Raw genomic sequence first — 23,536 nt, 5'->3', positions numbered from 1 at the left:
TGGTGATGATGAAGATCAGAGCCCAGAAGTTCCTTGATATTGAACAAGGAGAGTGGATCAGCAGAGCTAGAACCAAAGCTCTTCATCACTACCTTTGTTCCTATGTGAGGAGAAAGAGCCAGGAGCTAGTACTTAACGGTATAGCAGCTAAGTGAGATACCTATGCTAGACATTTCACATATGTCACATTATATCTTCTATGACTGAGTTAGGTGTTATTTGTGTCATTTTTGGTGGGTTCAGAAAATGTAAATAGCTTACCCATATTCATGTAATTTATAATTAAAAGAGTGGAGTTTAAGTCCAATCTGTGGCACTTGAAACCCTAAACTCACATCCACTCTTCATGTGTGCACCTGTCTCAGGACCTTGGTTTTGGGATTTCAGGAAGAATAAAAACTAAGGTAGTATATGAACTCTAGATTTGGATGGTCTGGGATGAAGCCATAGATCTCACTGTGTGGTGTGGAGACTTAAATAATTTCAGTTCGGTGATCTCATGTGTAAAGTGGGAATAAAATCATTCATAGTGAGTATTAAGGAACTAAACAAAATGCACTCACAGTTCAGCACAACACCTTCTGTACAAGAAGCTCTCTGTCAGTTCATGTTATTAACTACCAGCAAGAACAAAATTTTTTTTAAAAATCTAGAAGCAACTTGATAACATGTCTTCCTCAGTCAATAGAAACAAAAGCTACAAAAATGAATGAAGTTCATTGCTGAAGGAATTCAGAACACATCCAAACCAACATTTGTAAAGGACACTCCTGAAAAATGATGGATTGACTTTAAATATCACTCAGTGTATTTTGCAAGATCCTGCCATTCTGAGTTTTCTCCCTGAAACCAGGGAAGTTCAACAGTTATGCTGATCAGATGGGAAAATGTTATAGTGTAACATAAAGGCAAACATAGATTAAAAACTAACCATTTTCATCATTCAGAGACGCTTTTGTGGAGTTAATAGCAGCAAGCTCTAAAAGAAATGAGAACAAGTATTCCATTGTTTATATCTTTCTTTGACATTGTCTCTGTTGTGGCTATATGGGTAGATGGGTGGTAGATGATAGGTAGATAGATAGATAGATAGGTGACGATAGATGATAGATAGATAGATGTTAGTTGTAGAAATAAAAAATTAGGGTTGCCGGGATCCTTTGCAGCCCAACATAGACAAGAGGCCAGTGAAGCAGATCCACCTCCTCTGATCATTCTTGGCAAGATCCCATCAAAGCAGTACCACAAGTCTGGCAACACACAAGCTGTCCAGACAAGGGCCAATAGCACTCCACAGTGAGTCCTGCTCCAGGGAGAGGGGAAGACAACCACACACCACTCTGTGGCCCCAGCAGTCGGCTGGAGATAGGCAGCTGGTCTAACTGCTGGCCCCACACACCAACAAAAGCTTCTCAGAGGACAACATAAGGAAACTGCCCTGCAGTTTGGTGCTACTTAATTTCTGGCAAACACCTCAACCAATTCAAGCCCAAGGCAGCCCCAGACCAACTCACTAACACTACAGGCACTGGACTCTGCCTACAACAGGCGGAGAGTCATTGCAGGCTGGACTGAAGGCAAACACTTCCCAGCCACAACAAGAGGGTGCACACAACACACAGAAGAGACACCCCCGAAGCACCATTTTCTGGTGAAAAGGAGATATTGCATTGCCAGGCACTACAGGACCTCTTCTTCATAAAGTCACTACTTCAGTGTGGGAGACATAGCTGACTTACCTAACACATAGAAACATACACAGCACTAGGCAAAGTGGGGAGACAGAGGAATATGTCCCAAATGAAAGAGTAGAGCAAAATCATAACAATAGACCTAAAAAAAAAGAAAGGAAATAAGTTAACATGTCTGATAGTGAGTTAAAGTAATTCTTATGAAGATATTTGCCATGAGACCCTCCACAAAGAGATAGGAGACCTAAAAAAGAACCAGTTAGAGATAATGGACTTTCATTAAATGAAAATAAAAGTCCACTGAAATACATAGCAAATAAGTGGAAGTAGAAGAGATCAGCAACCTGGAGGACAGAGTAAAGGAAAGTAATCAAGCTGAGCAGATGAGAGAAGAAAAGTATACAAATGAGAATAGATCCAAGGAACTCAGTGACACTGTCAAGCATTACAGTTGTATGATACAGATCCCAGAAGGAGAAGAGTGAGAAAAGGGAACCAAAGATTTATTTGAAGACATAATAGCTGAGAATTTCCTGAATCTGGAGAGGGAAAGAGAAATCCAGATCCAGGAGGTACAAAGATCCCCCAACAAAACCAACCCAAAGAGGTCTGTACCAAGACACACAGTAAATAAGATGGCCAAAAGTAGTGATAAAGAGAAAATTTTAAAAGAAGCAAGAGAGATGAAAGCGTTTACATACAAGGGAACCCCCTTAGGCTATTGTGGGTTTTTTAGCAGAAACTTTACAGGCCAGAAGAAAGTGGCAAGATACATTCAAAGTGCTAAAAGGAAAATACCTATAGCCAACAATACACTATCCAGCAAGACTTTCATTCAGAATAGAAGGAGAGATAGAGTTTCCCAGAAAACATAAGTTAAATGCAAAACCAGCCACATCCCCATCACACATAATGCTATCAGCCTATGAGTCCCATCCACAATCCAGCCAACCTCCTGCCTGAGTTAGTACACATGGCCTGCCACCTGCTCAATGCCAAGTGAACATACCTTCACCTCAGATTGACAAGGGCCTAAAGTGATACTCTTCCACCTAAATTCCAGCCCCGTGCTCAAGTTTGTGCACAAGAGTGGGCATAATTATAACAGCAGAATGAAGAAACCCAAATAATGACATTAATTCTGTGCAATATATAGTAGATAAAAAGAGATTGCTAGGCTGAAAATATCTCCAACAAGCATATCAAAGAATAATACATACAGCATGATTCTGGTTAGTAAAAGAAATGAAACCAGGAGAAATAAAATAAGACTAGAAAAATAAAACAAGATGAAATCAGAGAGGGAGACAAACCATAAGAGACTCTTAATCATAGGAAACAAACTGAAGGTTGCTGGAGAGGAGGGGAATGAGAGGATCAGGTAGCTGGGTGATGGGCATTAAGGAGAGCACTGGATGGAATGAGCATCGGGTGTTATATACAACTAATGAATCACTGAACTCTACCTCTAAAACCAATAATATACCATATGATAATTGAATTTAAATTAAAAAATGAACTCCCCCACACAAAAAAATTAGGACTGTCTGTATAATTTTACTCTGTTTAGTTTTAGGAAAGGATATAAATAAATACAATAAATATAGGAATAAATTCATCCATGTTATGTCTTCAACAGCAAACATTTTCACTGAAATAATTTCATCTCCTCCTCATCACAGTTTAGGTGAAAGCAAAGGTAAATGCTTAACTCTACTTTGATCATTGGACTAGATAAGAATATGTGAAATAATATGTGAAAAATGTGAAATGTGAAATAAATGTGAAAAGTTCAACTGAGTAAATTTTAAAAATCTAATTGGCTGTATATATCAAACTATTCATGAATTGAGCATCATCCTATCAGCAAGTAGAGGGAAACTCCATAAACCTACAGGAGAGGTTTTCAAAATAGTAGTGAAAAAGAAATTATCAGCAAGGAATCCATTTCTTTTTTTTTTTTAAAGATTTTATTTATCTGACAGAGAGAGATCACAAGTGGGCAGACAGGCAAGCAGAGAGAGAGAGAGGAGGAAGCAGGCTCCCTGCAGAGCAGAGAGCCCGATGTGGGACTCAATCCCAGGCCCCTGAGATCATGACCTGAGCTGAAGGCAGAGGCTTAACCACTGAGCCACCCAGGTGCCCCAGGAATCCATTTCTTTAGGCAAGGCCATTCTCCTCAGGGGAATAGATGGGGCCAATGAGTAAACATCCTAGTGCTGACCAAGAAATTCCCATGTCAACTGGTTAAAGGCTACAATTCTAGATGTTGGAACTGCAGCTGGGTAGGTATGAAGACTCTAATGACTTGTGGCCTTAAGCTAAGTGAGTACATTTTGAGCGTGGTTTTCCTTTTTAACAACACTGCCTTTTGATCATCTCTCAGCTTAACTGAGAGATGGGTACTAGGCTGAATGTATTAACACCACTCTCAGCAACTTCTCTGAAGTTCTCACAGTATTTGATGTTCTCCTGGGTGATATTCACAGGTCTTGACATTTTTGCTTAACCCTTGTGATAGTCACAGGTTACCACTTCAGCTTTACCATTTTTAAGTTAGTCATTCTCTTCATTCTTTGTGATGTTCCAGTCTTAGAAAGATCATTTGCTTGGAGATTACTGGCTTTGAATTTGCATGTCAAGCTTCTGAGAGAACATAAAGCACCAGGCAGATTATTTTGATGTCTGTAAACAGGATAATTCCCCCCATGTTTGAAGAGCTATTTAATGCCATTGGCCCCAAGGCTCAAAGCAATTAAAATCAAATAAGTGAGAAAGCCCCTGCTGAAGGAATCACTCTGTTAAGCCAAATGGCTCGCAACATGAACTGATGTTATTGGTCTTTAACTTCCCCAATAATGTTCACCTGAGTATAGCATGTAGTGTTGCCTATAGCACAGATCTAGCCTTGCTCAGCTAAATCATAATCAAGGGGTATCTTGCTTTTAAGAACTTTGCTTTGTCCAGAGTCTATGGACTTCTTCTGGGTACCCATTGCTTCAGGAGGGATTCTGCAACAATTTTTAAAATGGAGGAGAGATCTTGATCATACCTCATTTCAATGATCCCTAACCATGGAAGTAGGTACCAGCCAAAGGAATGAATCCTGATGGCTTCTTGGTAGTCATACTAACTCAGGCTATATCTTTAACGGAGTCAACCAATGAGATGTCTTATTTACCTTGAGAAAAATTAGAACCAGGGTTAGGTTTTCTGCTAGCCCAAAATAAAAATTTGCTCTAAAGTCCAGAGTTTAACCCCTTTAGCAATGACCTGGAGATACAGGCTATTGCCAGAGTAAAAGAAAAGAGGGAGAAAGGATTTCATATTTAGTTAAAGTATGAAATCTTGAACCCTTGTTCAGGTGAAAGCAATCTACTTGGATATCAGCTACTTCTCTTTCTCTCAATTTGATTCAGAAACTCCAGGGTCTAGGCAGAACCAGGTATCAGATGGAGACTTCTGTAGCCGTGTGATGTGCACCTGAGGCTTAATACCTTTTGTTTGACAGTAGGAGCACTAGGTAAGATCCCTCTTCTACTGGGATTCGAGGGGTGTCTTCCTCTGACAATGTGTGTAAAATACCTAATCACCAGGTTCCAACCTGTGACTGAGAGGACACTTTTAATTGTTTTCTAAGAAGGTTTCTGTAACCTGGTGATAACAGGCTTGAACATCAAACATTAGAGACTTATATTAGCTAGTCAGACTAGCAGGTGATACAAAGGATCAACAGAAGGTTGTAAAGAGACAATTCCAGAAAATTTGCAAGGTTTTCCTAAAGATTCCTAAGATTTTCCCTGTGAAATAGGGGCCTTGATCACTGGAGATCACAGAAGGTGTGCCCCGAGGAGGAACCCATTTTTAACCATGTCTTTGCCACAATGAGAGCATCCCCCTTGGCAAGGAAAGGCTTAAACCCATCCAGAAAATACACAATGACAAGGGCATATTAACAACACATACTGACAGTGGAATGAAGTCCAACTGCAGGTGTTCAGAGAGTCCAGAGGGAGGAGGCATGAAGCCTCCCAAGAGTAAACAGTTGTTCTGGGATTATAGACCTGATAAATTAGACATTGATGGTAAACTGTTTCATACTTTTGAGGTCTCCAATTGATGGTTACCATGCCATTTCCCCAAGATTCAAAAAGAAGCTTTTAAGATTTTGCAATTTTGTACTCACCTCCGTGGCTCTGTCAGTTAAGCAACTGCATTCAGCTAAGGTCCTGATCCCAAGGTGCTGGGATGGAGCCCTGCATCAGGCTCTCTGCTCAGCAGGAAGTCTGCTTTTCTCTCTCCGTCTCCCCCACTTGTTTTATCTCTCTATGTCAAATAAATAAAACTTTTAAAAATAAAGATTTTGTAATTTTGCTATATATCTGTAATCTGGGACTATAGATCTTAGGTGGAAATAAACAGATGTGTCAGAAAAAAAATAAATAAAAATTTAAAAAAGAAAAATAAACAGGTATATCAGAAAATGGTGAGCTACTCTCTGTAGAATTTACGGAACCCATTAGCTAAGATTTTGTGTTTCTCAGAGGCAAACTAACACCCAACACTGTCTAGAATTGAGGATTTTCTGTTTTACAGGGTAGCTCCTTGTATGAAGTTTTCTTGAGGTTGATGGGTAACCAACTGCTGATCCAACCCATTTCCTGACCAACTTGTGCTATCAGGAGAGTGTCCTTGAGGTAGCAAATGCTCTTACAGCCTCTAAATGCTTGACTCATGCCCACCAATTTTTGTGGCTTTTCCCTCCTTCCTCTGGTAGCAGTAGCCTTTATCTACACTCAAGACTAACAATTATGTGCACACTAGTGTGTAGACAGTAAGAGATGTTACTGAGCTCTGGCCACAGGAAGACTCTGCACCACCAACAATTCTGGAAACTTGCTGAGGTTCCCACCTGGGGAACTTGGTCTGAAAGGCTAGGGGCTTGGCCGTGGGCTGATCCTTCAGCCAGTTAAGTTGGACCCTGGGCAAATATACCGGCTCAATAGGGCTCCAGAGAAACATGCCAGCTTAACTTAACACTGGCATAGCACTCTGCCAGCCCAAACTGACCTGGTCTGTAAAGCAAAACCAATTAGTTTAGAAGTTTGAACACAAAGAGAATGGAGATTACAACCAAAAATATCTCACCCACTGCCCTTGGAACAAGTAAGAAAGATCCTGAAATCAAAGGGCTCACAGTTACCACCTCTGTGTTTTGCTTTGTCTCTAAATGCCTCTGGGAGTCCACTTCAGATTCCATCACTGCCATCAAATATGTTAAAGAACAAAAATTTGGGGCACCTTGGTGGCTCAGTAGGTTAAGCCTCTGCCTTCAGCTCAGGTCATGATCTCAGGGTCCTCGAATCGAGCCCCATATTGGGCTCCCTGCTCAGCGGGGAGCCTGTTCCCCCTTCCCTCTGTCTGCCTCTCTGCCTACTTGTGATCTCTCTCTCTGTGTCAAATAAATAAATAAAATCTTTAAAGAAAAAAAAGAACAAAAATTCAACTACATAAATGTTAAAGATCTAATGGTGCTATTATTCAATCAGTCAATGAATCACACAGCATCCCATCTAGGAAGGAGATGAGAAGAGATGAGGGAGAAGAAAAAAGAAAATTCTTAACAAAGAATTCATTGTTTTACGTAAGGTCAGCCTCCTGAGAGGAATGGAAGGGGTCATCAGGAAAACTCTTGGTACTGACCAGGAAATTCCCATGTTGACTGGGTAAATGTTACTATTCTGGGTTAGGTATTAAGTCCTGGTTTAGTGACTTGCAACCTTAAGTTAAGTGTTGTTATTTTGGTTATGTGAGGTATTTTGTTTTTATTTTTGTTTTTGTTTTTTCAATGCTCCAAGAAGACAAAGTTTTACTTCAGAAATTTCAACTTGTATATAGAAAACTCTTCACAGGTGTTATTATGTGCTTGTTCCCCACTGCTTAAAAGGTGCTTGTGAATCACAGAGAAAAGCACAAACTGATTCCTTCTTTAAGGGCGTTCTGTGGCCTTGTTCTGTACTGTTAATGCTAAGACTTGACTGAATCTAATGAATTACTGGGTCACAGTGGGGCCAGAGCACATTCTTCTGTCTGCTGACACTGTATGAATATGACCAGTGTCTACACCAATGGAGCTCCTTTGGGACACCATGCTCGAATCATGCCTAAATCATAGGTACCCTGAGTGATTAGGAAAAGTACATTTGCATTACTGTAGTGATCCTTCTTGGGAGAGTAGTTCATCCTGCATCCCTTCCAGGCCTGGCATTCATTAGGACTGCAATAATGTTTGCTGAGAAGTTTTACCAATGGTAAGAAATATATTCATTGTGTAGAATGTAAGAACTTTTAACATGTAAGCCTCATCAAATCTTTATTGCAGGGTGTCAGCTTCTGCTATGTCCTCAGCTTGCCTTCTGTTCCCTCATCAATACTAAAACCTCAGTAGCCAAATTACTATCTCTGGTTGAGCTGTGATTTGGCTCCATCAAATGAACATTTTGTTCCCTATAACTCATTGTTTATGGGTTACACTTTGAGTAGAGCAAGATTGAAGTGAGAAGGACTGTGATGCTGAGAAGTACATTCTTGAAAGATTGTTGTTATGCTCTTATTTCTTGATCAAGTAAAATCATCAAAAGCAGACACTGAACATTTCTTTTGTGTGAAGTTGCTACATGCTCTTATGTGTATTGTTTCATTTAATCCATGAAATGACTATAAAAAATATCACCATGACATTAATATTTATGATGATCAAACTGACATGAGAAAAGCTAAGTGAATTTGTCTTTCATTTTTTCTCTGTATGTTCCATAGGCCATGCTATTTTTTTAAGATTTATTATTTATTTTGGGAAAGAGAGAGAAAGAGAGAGAACGATCACAGGGGAAAGAGGCAGATGGAAGAAAACTCAAGCAGACTCCATGCTAAGCATGGAGCCCAATGCCACACCTTGATCTCAAGAGCCTGATATCATGACCTAAGCTGAATAAGGAGCCACCCAGGTGCCCCCAAAGCCCATACTATTTGAATTCTATTGGGAAATAGCATGACATTCATTAACATAAATGGAACAACATTAGAGAAAAATTTCTATTTGCTTGTTTTCATTAATACTTAACAGAAAATGGAGGGTCATCCCTTTGAAACAAAGAGTTCTGGGAGATTATATTCATGTTTATATGCACATACCTTTGTATATAGAAGGAAAAAGAATCCCTTGATCAATTTTTCTTCTATCACTCTCATGGTTGATGATACATTTGTGTTCTTCATCCATTGATGCTCCAGTCACAGTCAGCCAGCTGAATTTCATGTGTGTGTCATTAGTCTTCACAGTGTCTCCCTGCTGGGATTTCAGAATTGTTTTGTCATCCTTTTCTCCCCAGTCTATCTTGATAACATTAGGGGGAAAATCCTCAAGAAAACAAAGATATGTTCCAGCCCTATGGAATTTTATTTCAGTAATTGAAGGAAGAAAAATTGTGGGCTTGGGAGAAATATCTTCATCAGGACTTTTATATGTTTAAGAAAGTGGAATAACAATTAAAACATAATTAGAGGGCACCTGAGTGGCTCAGTCAGTTAAGCGTCTTTGGATCCAGTCATGACCCCAGGGTCTTGGGATGGAGCTCCACATCAGGCTTTCTGCTCAAGGGGGAGGCTGCCTCCTCCCCCCGCCCCCTCTGCTGCTCTGGCTACTGGTGCTTTCTCTCCCTTTGTCAAATAAATAAATAAAACATTAAAAAAATAATTAGAGAAACACAAACATGGTGTGGTTACACCCAGAAATAATTAAAGGAAGGAAAGTTACTATAGGATTAGTGCTTACTGTGGCTTTTCATCCACAGAGGGTTATGACATGCTTATTTTCTTCGTTTCTATGGGAAAAGAGATTCTAGAGGTGTGTAACTTGCCCAAAGTTACAGTTGTAAAGAGACTAGATCAAAATATGGAATATATATATATATTTTTTTAAAGATTTTATTTATTTGTCAGAGAGAGAGAGGGAGAGAGAGCAAGCACAGGCAGACAGAATGGCAGGCAGAGGCAGAGGGAGAAGCAGGCTCCCTGATGAGCAAGGAGCCCGATGTGGGACTCGATCCCAGGACGCTGGGATCATGACCTGAGCCGAAGGCAGCTGCTTAACCAACTGAGCCACCCAGGCGTCCCAAAATATGGAATATTTTAAAACAAAACACAGTCACTTCTTTGAATGGGAATCCATCAAGTTGATATTTTAGTTATAAATATGGATTCCATGACCATTTCTTTCTTTTTTTTTTTAAAGACAAGTCTTTTATTTGGTAGTATTTAATTTTAAATTAGTGAAGTGTATCCACCTTTTTAAAAAAAGATTATTTATTTATTTATTTGACAGGGAGAGATCACAAGTAGGCAGAGAGGCAGGCAGAGAGAGAGGAGGAAGCAGGCTCCCTGCCAAGCAGAGAGCCTGATGCAAGGCTCAATCCCAGTACCCCAGGGTCATGACCTGAGCCAAAGGCAGAGGCTTTAACTCACTGAGCCACCCAGCTGCCCCCCCATGCCCATTTCTAATACTGTAATTCTTCTCCTTGGTTTTTGATTTTATAGAACAACTCATCACATCTGAAGCACTTCAGGATTTTGAGTAGGGCAATGTTTAATGCTGCACCTCCAAATTATTTATAATGCCTGAAATTTAGAAACAAAATGACTATATTTCCAAAACTTGTATTTAAAAAATTTATTGATTATTTTCAGAAATGTTCTTAGAGTAACCTAATCAAGTAATGCAGGTTTCAGAATTTTGTTCTGCCTTAGGAAATATTCACTAAAAGTACAATCTATATTGGAATTTCATTTGAAGTCAACTTGGCTAAGAAGACACCATATTTTGACTCTTAGCATCTCTCTCCAAATATGAATCTGTCCTACAAGACTGCTGAACCTGTTGTAGTACCCCTCAGTTTTATTTCATTTTACCTGCTGAATAAAGTTCTATCTAATGGTGTCATGTTAACAGTCATGATCAGAATTTCTTGCAGATATAATGACAAATTATAATGAAACATCATGGTTCTCAAGGCATGTCCCTTGAAGCCTGGATTATTTCTTGGTTATACATGTATTATTAATTAATGATTTAAGTTACAAACAGTAGAACTCTTTCCAATTTGAGTTCCAACTGGAACTCAAATGCTTTAGTAATTTTCTCTTTCCACTAGTTTGGAATTAGAATAATAATTTCATGGACCATTTCCTAAGAAAAGAAGAGTTGGATTTCTCCCTTGAGAGGAAAGGAAAAAATTCTTCAGAAATTTTGCCTATGCATAAAAGCTCCTTATTTTTATACTAAATGAGTAAGCAAACAATGAGGCTTTTTTTTCATACCGTAAGTAGAAATTAGGTCATAATGTACTTGTTTTAATTTTGTACATCTTCTTTATAGTACAAATAGTATTTTACTGATTATAATAGTAAGACACTGTATATTTCCTCAACCATATACTTTGCTTTTAATTTTAAAAGCTCATTATATAAAGCAAAATTTATTTTTCAAAGTACACATTATTTACATCATTTTTGCCTCAAGTCAATATAGTAAAGAATCTAGTTTTCACCTTAAAAAGTTTGGTTTTTATAGGAATACTTCTGATTCATTATAATAAAGCACTTGAAAATCAAATAATGAACTTGGAATAATCTGGATGATAAGACACTATGTTTACCTCCTGTCACTTTGCCTTAGTTAGATTCCTGAAGTTTCATTCTTGTCAGGATAAGAAGGTATCTTGAACTTCCATAATTTTTTCAATGTGATAGCTAACTGAGCATTAAATAGTATTCTTGATTATATATGGTTTGTGCTTATATTTTATGGAATTATGTTACATGTTTTTTCATTCAGTATTCCTTTTTCTAAAAATATCTTATTTATTTATTTTAGAGAGAGAGTAGGGGGAGAGCAACAGAACAAGAAGGAGAGTAAGATTCCAGAGCAGACTCTATGCTCAGCCTGGAGCCCAACATTGAGCTCAGGACTCAATCCCACTACCCTGAGTTCATGACCAGATGCTTAATTGAAGAGCCACCCAGGTGCCCCTCAACATTCTTAACTAAACTTATTAAGAGTGTTTTTTAATGGCCATAATCATTTTCATTCACTTATAAAATAGAAACCGGTTTATTCTTTTTTTCATTTTTATTTATTTTTTAAATTTCTTTTCAGTGTTCCGGAATTCATTGTTTATACACCACACCCAGTGCTCCATGCAATATGTGCCCTCCATAATACCTACCACCAGGCTCACCCAACCTCCCACCCCTCCCCCCCCAAAACCCTGTTTGTTTCTCAGAATCCACAGTCTCGTGGTTCATCTCCCCCTTCAGTTTCCCCCAACTCACTTCTCTCCATCTCCCCATGTCCTCTGTGTTATTCCTTATGCCTCACAAATAAGTGAAACCATATGATAATTGACTCTCTCTGCTTGACTTATTCCACTAATGTAATCTCTTTCAGTCCTGTCCATGTTGATGCAAACGTGGCTCTTCATCCTTTCTGATGGAGGCATAATATTCCATAGTATATAGAGATAGTTTCTTCTTTATCCATTCATCCGCTGAAGGGCATTTTGGTTCTTTTCACAGTTTGGAGACTGTGGTCATTGCTGCTGCTATGAACATTGGGGTACAGATGGCCCTTCTTTTCACTACATCTGTATCTTTGGGGTAAATACCCAGTAGTGCAATCGCAGGGTCATAGAGTAGCTCTATATTTAATTTCTTAAGGAATCTCCACACTGTTTTCCAAAGTGGTTGCACCAACATGCATTCCCACCAACAGTGTAAGAGGAGAAACTGGTTTATAAAATAAATATGTTTATAATATATTTATATTATAAATATAATATAAATATTAAAATATATATTTATAAATATATAAAAATATAATATATTTATATTATAATATTCATAATCAGAAAAAATTCAGGTAAATTGCCCGAGTTGTATATATTTGATGGATATAAAACAGTATGAATTCTATATAAATTAACCAAGTACAATGACATTTTCAATTAAGTATGGTATTTTGTATCTGCATATTAATATTGATTCAAAATTCCTCTATTTTTATTCTCATCATTTTTGTTACAAAAAAACTGAGGGTTTTGGAGGGGAAGGGGTGGGGAGTTAGGTGAACTGTGATGGGTATTAATTTGGGCATGTATTGCATGGAGCACTGGATGTGGTGCATAAGTAATGAATCTTGGAAAACTGAAAAAATAAAATTAAATTTTAAAAATACTTAAAATTATTTCTTATATAAATATGAATTTCAAAGTTATGACATTTTTAACTATATTTAAAAGTAGTAACTGTATTTCTAAATGAATTCCTAAGTGTTTTCTGAATAAAATTTAAAATTTTAATTTTTTTTTCTACTAAATACCAGTATGAAGCCCAAGCATTTTGGTGTCAGACATGGTATCATAAGATAAAGGACTAAGATTTAAGTAGATATAACAACTTACAAATACCAAAAAAAATTAATATTTTATTTTGATTTCATTTTTGTGTCAAGTTAGGGAAAAGTCCATTAAACAAATACCTCTAAATTCAGGGGTTTTGTGTATCGTTTTACAGTAAGGTAACTTTCCACTAGAGTGGTTAGAAGTAGAGCCAAATCTTCAGAAGAATTTCTGCTCTGTCACTATGATTGGCTACAAACCACTCTCCATACTGGATACAATTATCCCTTTAGGTTTGAAATGGGGCAACATCTATGCAGCACCTGTTATGTGTTAGACAATGTGCCAAGTACCTGATTTACAGTCTCTCATTTGATTTTCATATGCCTCCCTCATACATCCTGTTATCCCATCTTTTGGATTAGGAAACTGAGGCCAGAGAATAATCACCCAAGTTCACATAAGCTGTAAGTGGTGGAGTCAGATCTCGAGGTCAGCCTGAGTCCAAAGTGCAGGCTTTCTGCCAACTTCCTTTCACCACCAGAAAAGGTAATGTGTCAACTCACACAAATTATCTGTCATGATCAACTTTGTTCTTGGGCCAAATGTTTTCAAGACAATTACACATGTAGTGCATGAACGCTTCATGCAAGTCCACTAAGACACAAGGTCAGATGCTATTACAGTGTTTGCACAATGTTATCTATGCTGACCTTTACTGTAAAGATTAGTATAGAAATCTTTCCTAAGATAACCACATCTAGACATGCTATGAAAATGAGAAATCATAATTATCATTACCATTATTATTAGCAATTTGTTTGTGATGACTGTGTTCTCCAACATGACATTTTAATCTCATGAGACCAAACCTTCCCTTACTAATGGGAATGCAGTATTTGGGGATAACAATTGGACCTATGTAAATTGAGCACCAAGATTTATTCCTTTGTTTGCATCTCTCTTTGCTCTACTAGGTCTGGAATTTTCCGAACCATGGTCACTGAAAGTGTGTCTTTCACACACAATTATTAGGGAATCACTTGTCATATCTTATCTGATGCCTTTCCAGTGATAAGAAAATCAAAGTTAGTAAAATTAGTAAAGTAAAGAAGTTAGTAAAGCCTAGTTATAAGGGGTCACTTCATGGAACAGATTTACCTGTGCTGTCCAAAGCAAATGGCATTTTCCCCCAACAGCAGCACAGTCTATGAACATTCCAAGCTCTCATCAGAAAAATCTACCTCAAACTGATTTTCTTCTAGTTCATGTCCAAAGTTTAGCTTCAAACTTCTACAGTGGGCCTTCATGATGGAACAATGAAATCAGTGGCTGGTTGCCTTGACCTCCAAGCCTCTTATTGTTACATTAGATTCCTAGACTGTCACCTACCTGACCAAGTCTGCTGAAGGTCACTATCTGTGAATAACATTAAATATCATGGGGCCTATAATAAGGATGCAGTGGTAACATGAAGTGCATTTGTTAAAGACCATTTCTTCCATTTTATAAAATGTATATGGAAGGCAATGTGTACTCCTTCACTTCACATTGATCTTAAATGATTCAGTCATTGAAGTCCTTTTCTCATTTTATGGTGGGAAAAACATATTTCAAAATTTGGTGTGCTTCATTTTCTCAGTTAATAAAAAGTATGTACTCTAATACATTTTTCTCTTACCTTTGAAGATAAAATTGTACCCTATGCTTCGTGCTAGATAATCACAGGCCTTTCTTCTTCTGTTTTCATTTCCTTAGTTCTTTTATTCTATTTTTATTCCATTGCCTAACTCTTTTCATATTTTATCTTAGTGCTTTTCAAATAGATTTTGAAAATAGGGAGTATAAATAAATGAGATTATGCTGAGTGAAATAAGTGAAACAGAGAGATTCAATCATCATATGGTCTCACTTACTTGTGGAGCATAAGGAATAACATGGAGGACATTGGGAGAAGGAAAGGAGAAGGGAGTTGGGGGAAATTGGAGGAGGAGATGAACCGTGAGAGAATGTAGACTCTGAGAAACAAACTGAGGGTTTTGGAGAGGAGGTGGTGGGGAGTTGGGTGAGCCTGATATTAAGGAGGGCACATATTGTATGGAGCACTGGGTCTGATGCATAAACAATGAATCTTGGAACACTGAAAAAATAAAGTTAAAAAAAAAAAAACACCCCACAATAGCTTGGTCTACCTACTTTTAAAACTTCTAATAAAAAGTTAAATGTATATAAATAAACTTTTTCAAGACCTGAAAAATAAATAAATAAATACATAAATAAATAAGAAATAGTTTGTGCACTAGAGCTTTTTCTTTTTCAGCCCTAGAGCTTGATATTTAGGTGAGGTCTATATCAAAGGTGACATGAAAAATGGGAGAAGATATTTGCAAATCCTGCTCTGTGATATAGATGCAAAACATTTAGAATTCAAACAAGCTGAAATGCCAGAGCAGAAGATGAAGCTTTCACTCCAAAATTAAGCCTCATAAAACAGAGGTTGCCTTATGTTTTAGTTTGGGAAACCTCTCATTTTAAAAGATGGTCTTCCAATACTCTTCTTTGATTAAACAATGCACTTGGACGAGATATCAACCTGAAATAGACTCAATTAAAGTCAGTTTAGAGCTAGTATCAGTAAAAAATAAATACATAAATAAATAAGTTTAATATGGATTTGGTAAATATTACATGGCATTAAAGTCTCTATACTCTATGCTTACATTGTACATACACATAATAACAAAATAAATGAAAAAAAAGGCTTTTACTTTTTAAATGGATAAATGTGTCTTCCAATAAAATATCCAAAGACATCATCATTAAGGTATCCCCAGAAACTCAGACCCTAAGATGACTTTGAAAATTTGCTCCAATATATACATTTTAGATAGAGCTGAAGAATCTGAACAAAATTTTTAATGAAATGTGAGGTTAAAAAAAAAGTGGTATTTCTCATGCTATTTATAATAATATAATTTTTAATTTGTGGATATAATCTAGTGAAGATATAAATTATTAAAAATGAATATGTGAGGGATGCCTGGGTGGCTCAGTCTTTTAAGTATCTGTCTTTGGCTCAGGTCATGATCCCAGGTCCCGGGATGGAGCTCACCACACTGAGCTCCATGCTCAGCTGGGAGTCTGCTTCTCCCTTTCTGCCTGCCTCTCATCCCAGCTTTTGTGTGCTCACTCTCTCTCTCTCCCTCTCTCTCTCTCTGGCATGCATGCTCTCTCAAACAGTAAATAAAAGTTTTATTTAAAAAGTGAATTTTTTACTTTTTATTTGTATTAGTATAATTTTATATATTCAATTATAAAACCTCTTCCTTGTTTATATCCAGATGTTTCCACTGAAAAGGGAGAGATAAACTTAGGTTGAGGCTAACAATATATGAGGTATTGCTTACTACATTCTACTCATTTTTAGAAACATCCAAAATGAGTCTTAGAAATTGAAAGTATTCTACAAATACTGACCAATTGTTCTAAAGTGACCTGTGGAATAAATAAAAATTAATATATTTTTCGATACTCCTAATTTTAAAAACTCCACTGGGTGATAATTGGAATTTGTAGAACTGACTTTTTAATGATTGACCATGTACCAACCTACGCAGTAGATATTTTCATATTTAATTTCATTTAGTTCTACAGCATCCACTTGAGATGGTTCTTACATTGACAGAGTGAATGGGTGGAAATATAGCAAATGCTAACAGAATAAGTGTCATAATTTTTTAATTTTTAATTTTTTTCCAAAATTTTCCCTAATGGGCATGTATTATTTTTATACTGCTAAGAAAGCAAAGATTAGTGAATGAAAATTTATTTGCTGAAGGACGAGTATACAGAAAGCAAAAGATCCAGAAACATAGTCCACATCTTTCTCTGCACCTCAGTCTCCTAAAAATAAAGTTTTCAAGATTTTCAAGACCTCATGAATTACATCTATTTAATTAGGTTGCTAGAATTTATATTGCAGTCAGTTGGGGGGAAAAATGGGACTAGGAATTTGCTTTTCAGTTTATCAATTCATATGTGCCTATGATCACAACCAGAAAGGTACAAAAATATTTCTTTCACTTTTCCAAAGTTTCAACAGCCTTGTGAAAATTCTTTGAAAACATTTATTTGACTAGATCCTTTAGGGTAGATAATCCCTGTAGATGTTCTCCCTCATCCAGCAAAATTTTATCTCTAAGTCTAATGAAGAATGAACAAATTTACTAGACTGAATTTAGAAAAAACAAACCCAGCTTAAGACATTCTTGGATATGTTTGTGTAGTTGAGTATGTCGATACCTGATACAAATTGCCTTAGACAAAAAGACAAGTTTATCAATTTTTGTTAATTATTTTCTTTTAGTTATTTTTGGAATCACATAAATAAAATACACAAGTTTCTATACAAGTTTTCAACACAGAAATCTCTAAGGGGCCTAACAGCTCCACCCTGTAGAGAATCCCAGATACTCTAGCTAGTTAGCTCCTTGTTACTGTCTTCCATGCTAGCTCAGGCAGCAACTACCCCCAGAACTAGGACAGAGTCAACTACTTCTCCAAGGATCCCACTGCTATTTATGACCAAACTGGGACCAATCCTAGAATTCTGAGCCAGCACCAGCACATAGCCTGCCCCCACTCTACCCACACCCCAGCATCTCTGCCTCCCCTCCCCAAGTACAGGGAAGAATTAAAAAATATTTTACCTGTAACCCTGAGAATTGTGCCAGGACCAAGCACGTTGCTGCTCTTCTAGCTATTCCAGGTAAATGGTCTGAAAATTTTTTACAGAAATTTCCCTGTGCACATCTTTTAAAATGTGTTTGTATTTTTTCAATATTTATATGTAAATAGACACTGCTAACATTAAACAAATATGAATCTCAAGCAAAATCACATTAGATATGAACATAGTCAAGAATGGATGATCTGGCCCCTTTCTGCTTGGACAGATTGTGTCTGTCTTTCCCAACTCACTCACACATTTGGAGAGCCTGATTTTACCTTTTCTCACTATGTTTCGGAAACTTCTAAATCTTTTCTCTTAAAAGATTTTCATGTATTGTACCAGTTCTTTTCCTAGATGCCAGTTCCTAGATGCCATTCCTAGATGTACCAGTTCTTTTCCTAGATGCCAGTTCCTAGATGCCATTTCTAGATGTACCAGTTCTTTTCCTAGATCTCCTTTTCCAGGAGATGCGTTCCCTCTGTTTCTGCAACTTAGAGTTACTACTTCTATGATTTTACAGAGGAATAAAATAGAAATATTGTATTTTAATATTCAATATATGAATGTTCAATATTTTATAGGTATATATTTTTGTATTTCTACACATTGAGAGGATGGATATCTGGTTTGATTATAAAGTAATTTCTTTCCAGAATTCAGTCCTCTCTGATACAAGAACAGATGAGTTTTTAGAGTATGAAATATTAATGATGATCTCTTAACCCATTTATTACTGAAAAACTGTTCCTTTGAACTCCAAATTACCCTAACAAGTTCCAGGATATTTTTTTTTTAAGATTTTATTTATTTATTTGACAGAGAGATCACAAGCAGGCAGAGAGGCAGGCAGAGAGAGAGGAGGAAGCAGGCTCCCTGCTGAGCAGAGAGCCCGATGCGGGGCTCGATCCCAGGACTCTGAGATCACGACCTGAGCCGAAGGCAGCGGCTTAACCCACTGAGCCACCCAGGCGCCCCAAGTTCCAGGATATTGATTTAAAACCCTGAGCTGCTCATCAGAAGATCCTATTTAGTTTGGTCTTTCTACAGCTGTCCCACCAGGAGTACAAAGGCAGCTCTGAGTTCTGCAACTGAGACCTGCATGTAGTACAACTGCTCCTGTTCTTCTGCTAGCTTCCATAGCCCCAGCAGATTTGATCCCAATACAGAAAGATTGAATGGAATGGTGTCCAAAGGACTTGCCCTTTTATAAAAATACCCCAAATTTCACATTGTGAAAATTTAATAAGTGCAGATTCAACATAACTTCCTTGATGTCTTGGGAGGAAGAGAAGCAATTTTAGTGCCATGATTAGAAATGGAAGCATTGTTTTCTGCATGAGGAGTCATACAAATTTTGAGCTATTACTATTACACATTCAATTACATAGTCTATTTAAAACGTCAGACTACAAAAGACTATATATTCAGAATACATTTATGGCTTAATGTTTCTCATAGCATATAATGGTATAGACCATGCACTAAGGAACAAACAAGTATCTATTGGGTCCCAAACTTTGCCATAGTAACTAGTCATGTGAATGTAGGCAAATAACAAACTCTCTAAACCTGTTTCCCATCAGAGAAATTGGAATAAGAAGTTCCACTGTATAATGCTCTTAAGGATTGAGATAAGGCACAGAAACAAGGCAGTATGGTGTCTGACTCTCACTAAATATTAGTTAATAGTATTATTGTCTTTAATTGGATGGTTTGAGGCCCATTTATCAAATTTTCTGCTAAACAAATATGCAGATTTTATAAGCAATAAATATTATATAAGTTAAGAAAGCAAAGGAGTTCCTGAATCTGACATTTTATGCATCTGGCAATCACAGGCCAAAATACATGTGGCTCAATCAAGCAGCTATCTAGAATACTTATCCACTAGGCTACAAGCTTTTTGAGTGTTGTGACTGTGTCTTGTGCACCCTTTTACCTCTAGTGTCAAGCATAGAAACTGTGTTCAATAAATCAACAAACAAGGATGTAAAACCATGCTGAGAGCTTCTTTTCATGGACTCGAGATGAAATGTTTTTCTGAGCTCACAAATTTCATTAAGCTGGACCATCTCTAGGCAATATCACAAGAGGCACAATAGCACAGATTTTGACTAAACTCAGTCTACCCACTAAGGAGCTAGAGTAATAATATTATGTTGATTTATTGATGTTCTATAGTCATCCACTGTAAAGGCTAAATTTTTTGCACTGCTCTTAAGGATGAGATTAAAAGCAATCATATAGATTAGAGAAAGAGCACTACAGCTACTTCATCAAAGAATGTCTCACTTTAAAAGGCCACCTACATGGAAAACATCTTGAATCAATAACTTACACAAATGTATCAAAGACACGGTCACAGAAATATTTTTATTTCAAGCCTGTACCTATGCTTTTGTGTATAAATTTTCCAAAAGTGGAATTTCAATCTGCTTTCAAGCTGGCAAGTCAATAAACATTTTACACAGTAGTTTTGTTTCCATATATCATGACCAGGAGCTGAAAAATTGCAGTCCATATGCTAAGTAGATTCTACATTGTTTGTTTGTTTGTTTTATTCATTCACAGGACCAAAAAAGAACAAATTTACTTACCAGGAAGAGTTACTATGAGCATAGACTCCTCTGCCAATATTTTGATTCAGCATGGTTAGAGGTTATCTATCACACTTAAAGCTTCTACAAAAATATGAGCCTTCTTCTGAGCTTCATGGCAGGACCAGCAGGTAGAAACCTTATACTGGTGATTTTACCTTCTGAATTCTTTGAAATTCCTTGAATACAGGCTTCATGACATCTAATATTTTATAAGTTTTCCTCCAATTAATTGACCCAAATATCTGTTTGATGGAGGCAGCAATGATGGAGAAGTGCTGATAGAAAATGGAGATGATGAGAGCAAATAAAAAGAAAGAGAAAGGTGGGGTGGAAGGGAAAGAGAAAGGAATGAAGGAAGGAAGGAAGGGAGGGAGGGGGAAGAAAGAAAGAGAAAGAAAGAAAGAAAGAAAGAAAGAAAGAAAGAAAGAAAGAAAGAAAGAAAGAAAGGAAGGAAGGAAGGAAGGAAGAAAATAAAGAGAAAAAGAAGATCAGAACTGACTGGTCAACAAATGACTTTTCTAAATTACCAGGAACAGTATTCAGAGAATAAAGAGATTTTGTTTTCCAGGTGCTTGAGTGTGTGCTCGAGTGTGTGAAACTGCTCAGATATGCATCAAAGAAAAACCTCTTCTGTTCTCACCAACACCAGGGCTACTGTGTCAGAAATTTAGGATTGTGTTTCTGAAAGAGGTTATGCTTCTCTAACCGAAAAAGTGAACATACCAACAGAAATACATTTGAAAAATGTGAACAATCGTTTCCATTTTTAGAAAGCCACACTAATCTTTATCAGGGAAAGCAAAGTGAGAAAATACTTTCTGTGATGTCAATATTTTCTTGGAATAAAAGGAGAAATTTGTAGAATTCTATCTCCCACAGAAAAAAATAGATTCCTTATTAAAACTCAAATTGGAAAATAAGCCCTCTGATATGTTGAAAGAAGAAGCATCTTGGAAGGTATTCTATGATCTTTGGAAATATACCTGCAGCCTTGCCTCTGTGGATAACTAGACTTGGACAAGACATTTGCCCTCCCTGGTTTCCCACATCCCATTTGCTGTGTGAACATTAAGCTACGTATGTGCAAAAGGCCCTTCCTGTACCAACAGCTTATGAAGCAGTGATTAAGAGTGGCAAAGGGTCTGCTGTGGCTGCTCAAGTGAGAAAGGAGTTAAAGATTAGTAATGGAGAAGGTTTTCTTACAGATCCCTTCTGACTTTGCGATATTGTAAGATCCCAGCATGCACAAAAATAGCAGGGGGCTTCCTCAGACTTAAAGACATTAAGGATTATCAGGAAAAAGACTCTGTTGTCTTTTCTATTCGTACCCAAGCAGGAATTGGGCTTCTCTTGTTCATAATCTTGGATGACCCATTCACGTTTCAGTGGTTTTCCAATTTTGTTGGTGCCACTGCACAATGGCTTCTCCAGGAAAACCCTAGGGAGCTTGCAACCTATGTGCACACTTCTGTCCACTGTTAGGGTAAAGGAGATTTGATTCTGAGAAATTCTTATTTGGATATCTTCATTTGAAAAGGAGAGAAATCAAAGGCCCTTGAACAAGTTGACAGTGGACATAAAAACAAGACAGGAGTAGAGTCAACCTACATATCCAAGCTGAAGACACATGTACATACATGGGGTTGACATTGTCCCTGACTAGTCAGAAATCTCTGCATGAAGGGATGTGCATCAGGACTGGGGAAGCAGTGGTAGCCCTGTTTTTCAGAGGCAATGACAAAGAGAGAAAGTTTTGCTTTGGAACCAAGGAAAGACTTTCTCAGTAAGAGCTGTCTCAGTGTTAATTTTATTATGTTCCTGTTGTAGGACTATTAGATCCCAGAAGACCTCACCAAAACCCCCATCTATAATAATTCAATGTTATCTTCCTTCTGGGAGCACAGAAGGACACTGGCCTCCACAGTTTTCCTTTAGGTTTTCTTTAAACATACCTATCATTGAGCTCCTTTTCTCTCTGAGTTATAGATTTTTCACTGTATTTGGCAAGAGTGTGGAGAAGTATAAGGCCATCATGAAAATTGGAAGAAAAGACTTATTATGTATATAATAACAAAGAAATAATAATTCCACACCTTTATGCAGAAATACAAACATTTTATAGATCAGCAGTTTGAAGAAAGTTCACAGATTTGGGGGAATGTTAAAAATTACCATAGTTATTGCTTTAGATGTTATGATGATGCAAAATTCTTCTGTGAGTAAGAAAAAATCTTGGAGGAAAAAAATCTGTTGTTTTATTACTCTGGATTCTTTTCCTATTCACAATTCTTAGCTTTTCAAAATAAAGTAAACGGTCGTGTTGTTTGAGGGCAATGTAAGATGTAACTTAAAGAGTCCCTGAGTTCCTATGTGAGTTGAGATGACTCAGTGAAGCAGTTCAGTTGTAATGGGAAAGGCCACTGTGATGTGTAGGGTCAACACATCACAGTGGCCTTTCCCATTACAACTGAACTGCTTCACTGAGTCATCTCAGTGGGTGAGCCTGGTGATGGGTATTAAGGAGGGCATGTATTGCATGGAGCACTGGGTGTGGTGCATTAAAAATGAGTCTTGGAACACTGAAAAAAAAATAAATTAAAAAGCAACAACAATAGTATAAGAGCATTCCTCTTTCTCCACATCCTCTCCAACATTTGTTGTTTCCTGCCTTGTTAATCTTTGTCCTTCTAACTAGTGATGGACATTTTTTCATGTGTCTGCCCCAGCTTGGGATGCCTTTGTGCTCCTGCGTTATTTCATTTTCCCAGTACCAGTGCTTATAACCGCTCCCTCTCTCTTCCATTTATCTTCTGATACCTGTCCACAGGATCATGGCTCCTCAATTTATACCTCGAAACTGGCCACCGGAGGTATTCTGTTTGTATAGATCCTGACGTATCTTCTTACATCTCAGGCTGATTTCAGGCTGTTCAGAGTGGTCTGGCAGATATCCTGCTTAATTCAGGGGACTGGTTGAAATAGGGTCCCCTATTCTTCCACCATCTTGCCCCCCTCTTGAGTCTTCTCCTTGTTCTGCTCCCCAGAGATAGTCTGTCTCTT

The 23,536-nt window shown here is 37.5% G+C and overlaps 1 gene segment (V, D, J or C); it reads right to left on the bottom strand.

Annotated features, from left to right (window-relative positions):
- The window catches only part of LOC125080857 (T cell receptor gamma constant 2-like), a 66,781-nt gene that overhangs the window by 1,124 nt on the left and 42,121 nt on the right, over window positions 1–23,536 (bottom strand). The window contains 4 exon segments of the C gene segment in view: window positions 932–979; window positions 6,840–6,965; window positions 8,886–9,215; window positions 17,854–17,896. Of these exon segments, the coding sequence occupies window positions 932–979; window positions 6,840–6,965; window positions 8,886–9,215; window positions 17,854–17,896 (547 nt within the window).

Source organism: Lutra lutra, chromosome 11 (assembly GCF_902655055.1).
Source record: "Lutra lutra chromosome 11, mLutLut1.2, whole genome shotgun sequence".
Classification (NCBI taxonomy): Eukaryota; Metazoa; Chordata; class Mammalia; order Carnivora; family Mustelidae; genus Lutra; species Lutra lutra.
This window is presented reverse-complemented; position numbering and strand designations above follow the sequence as displayed.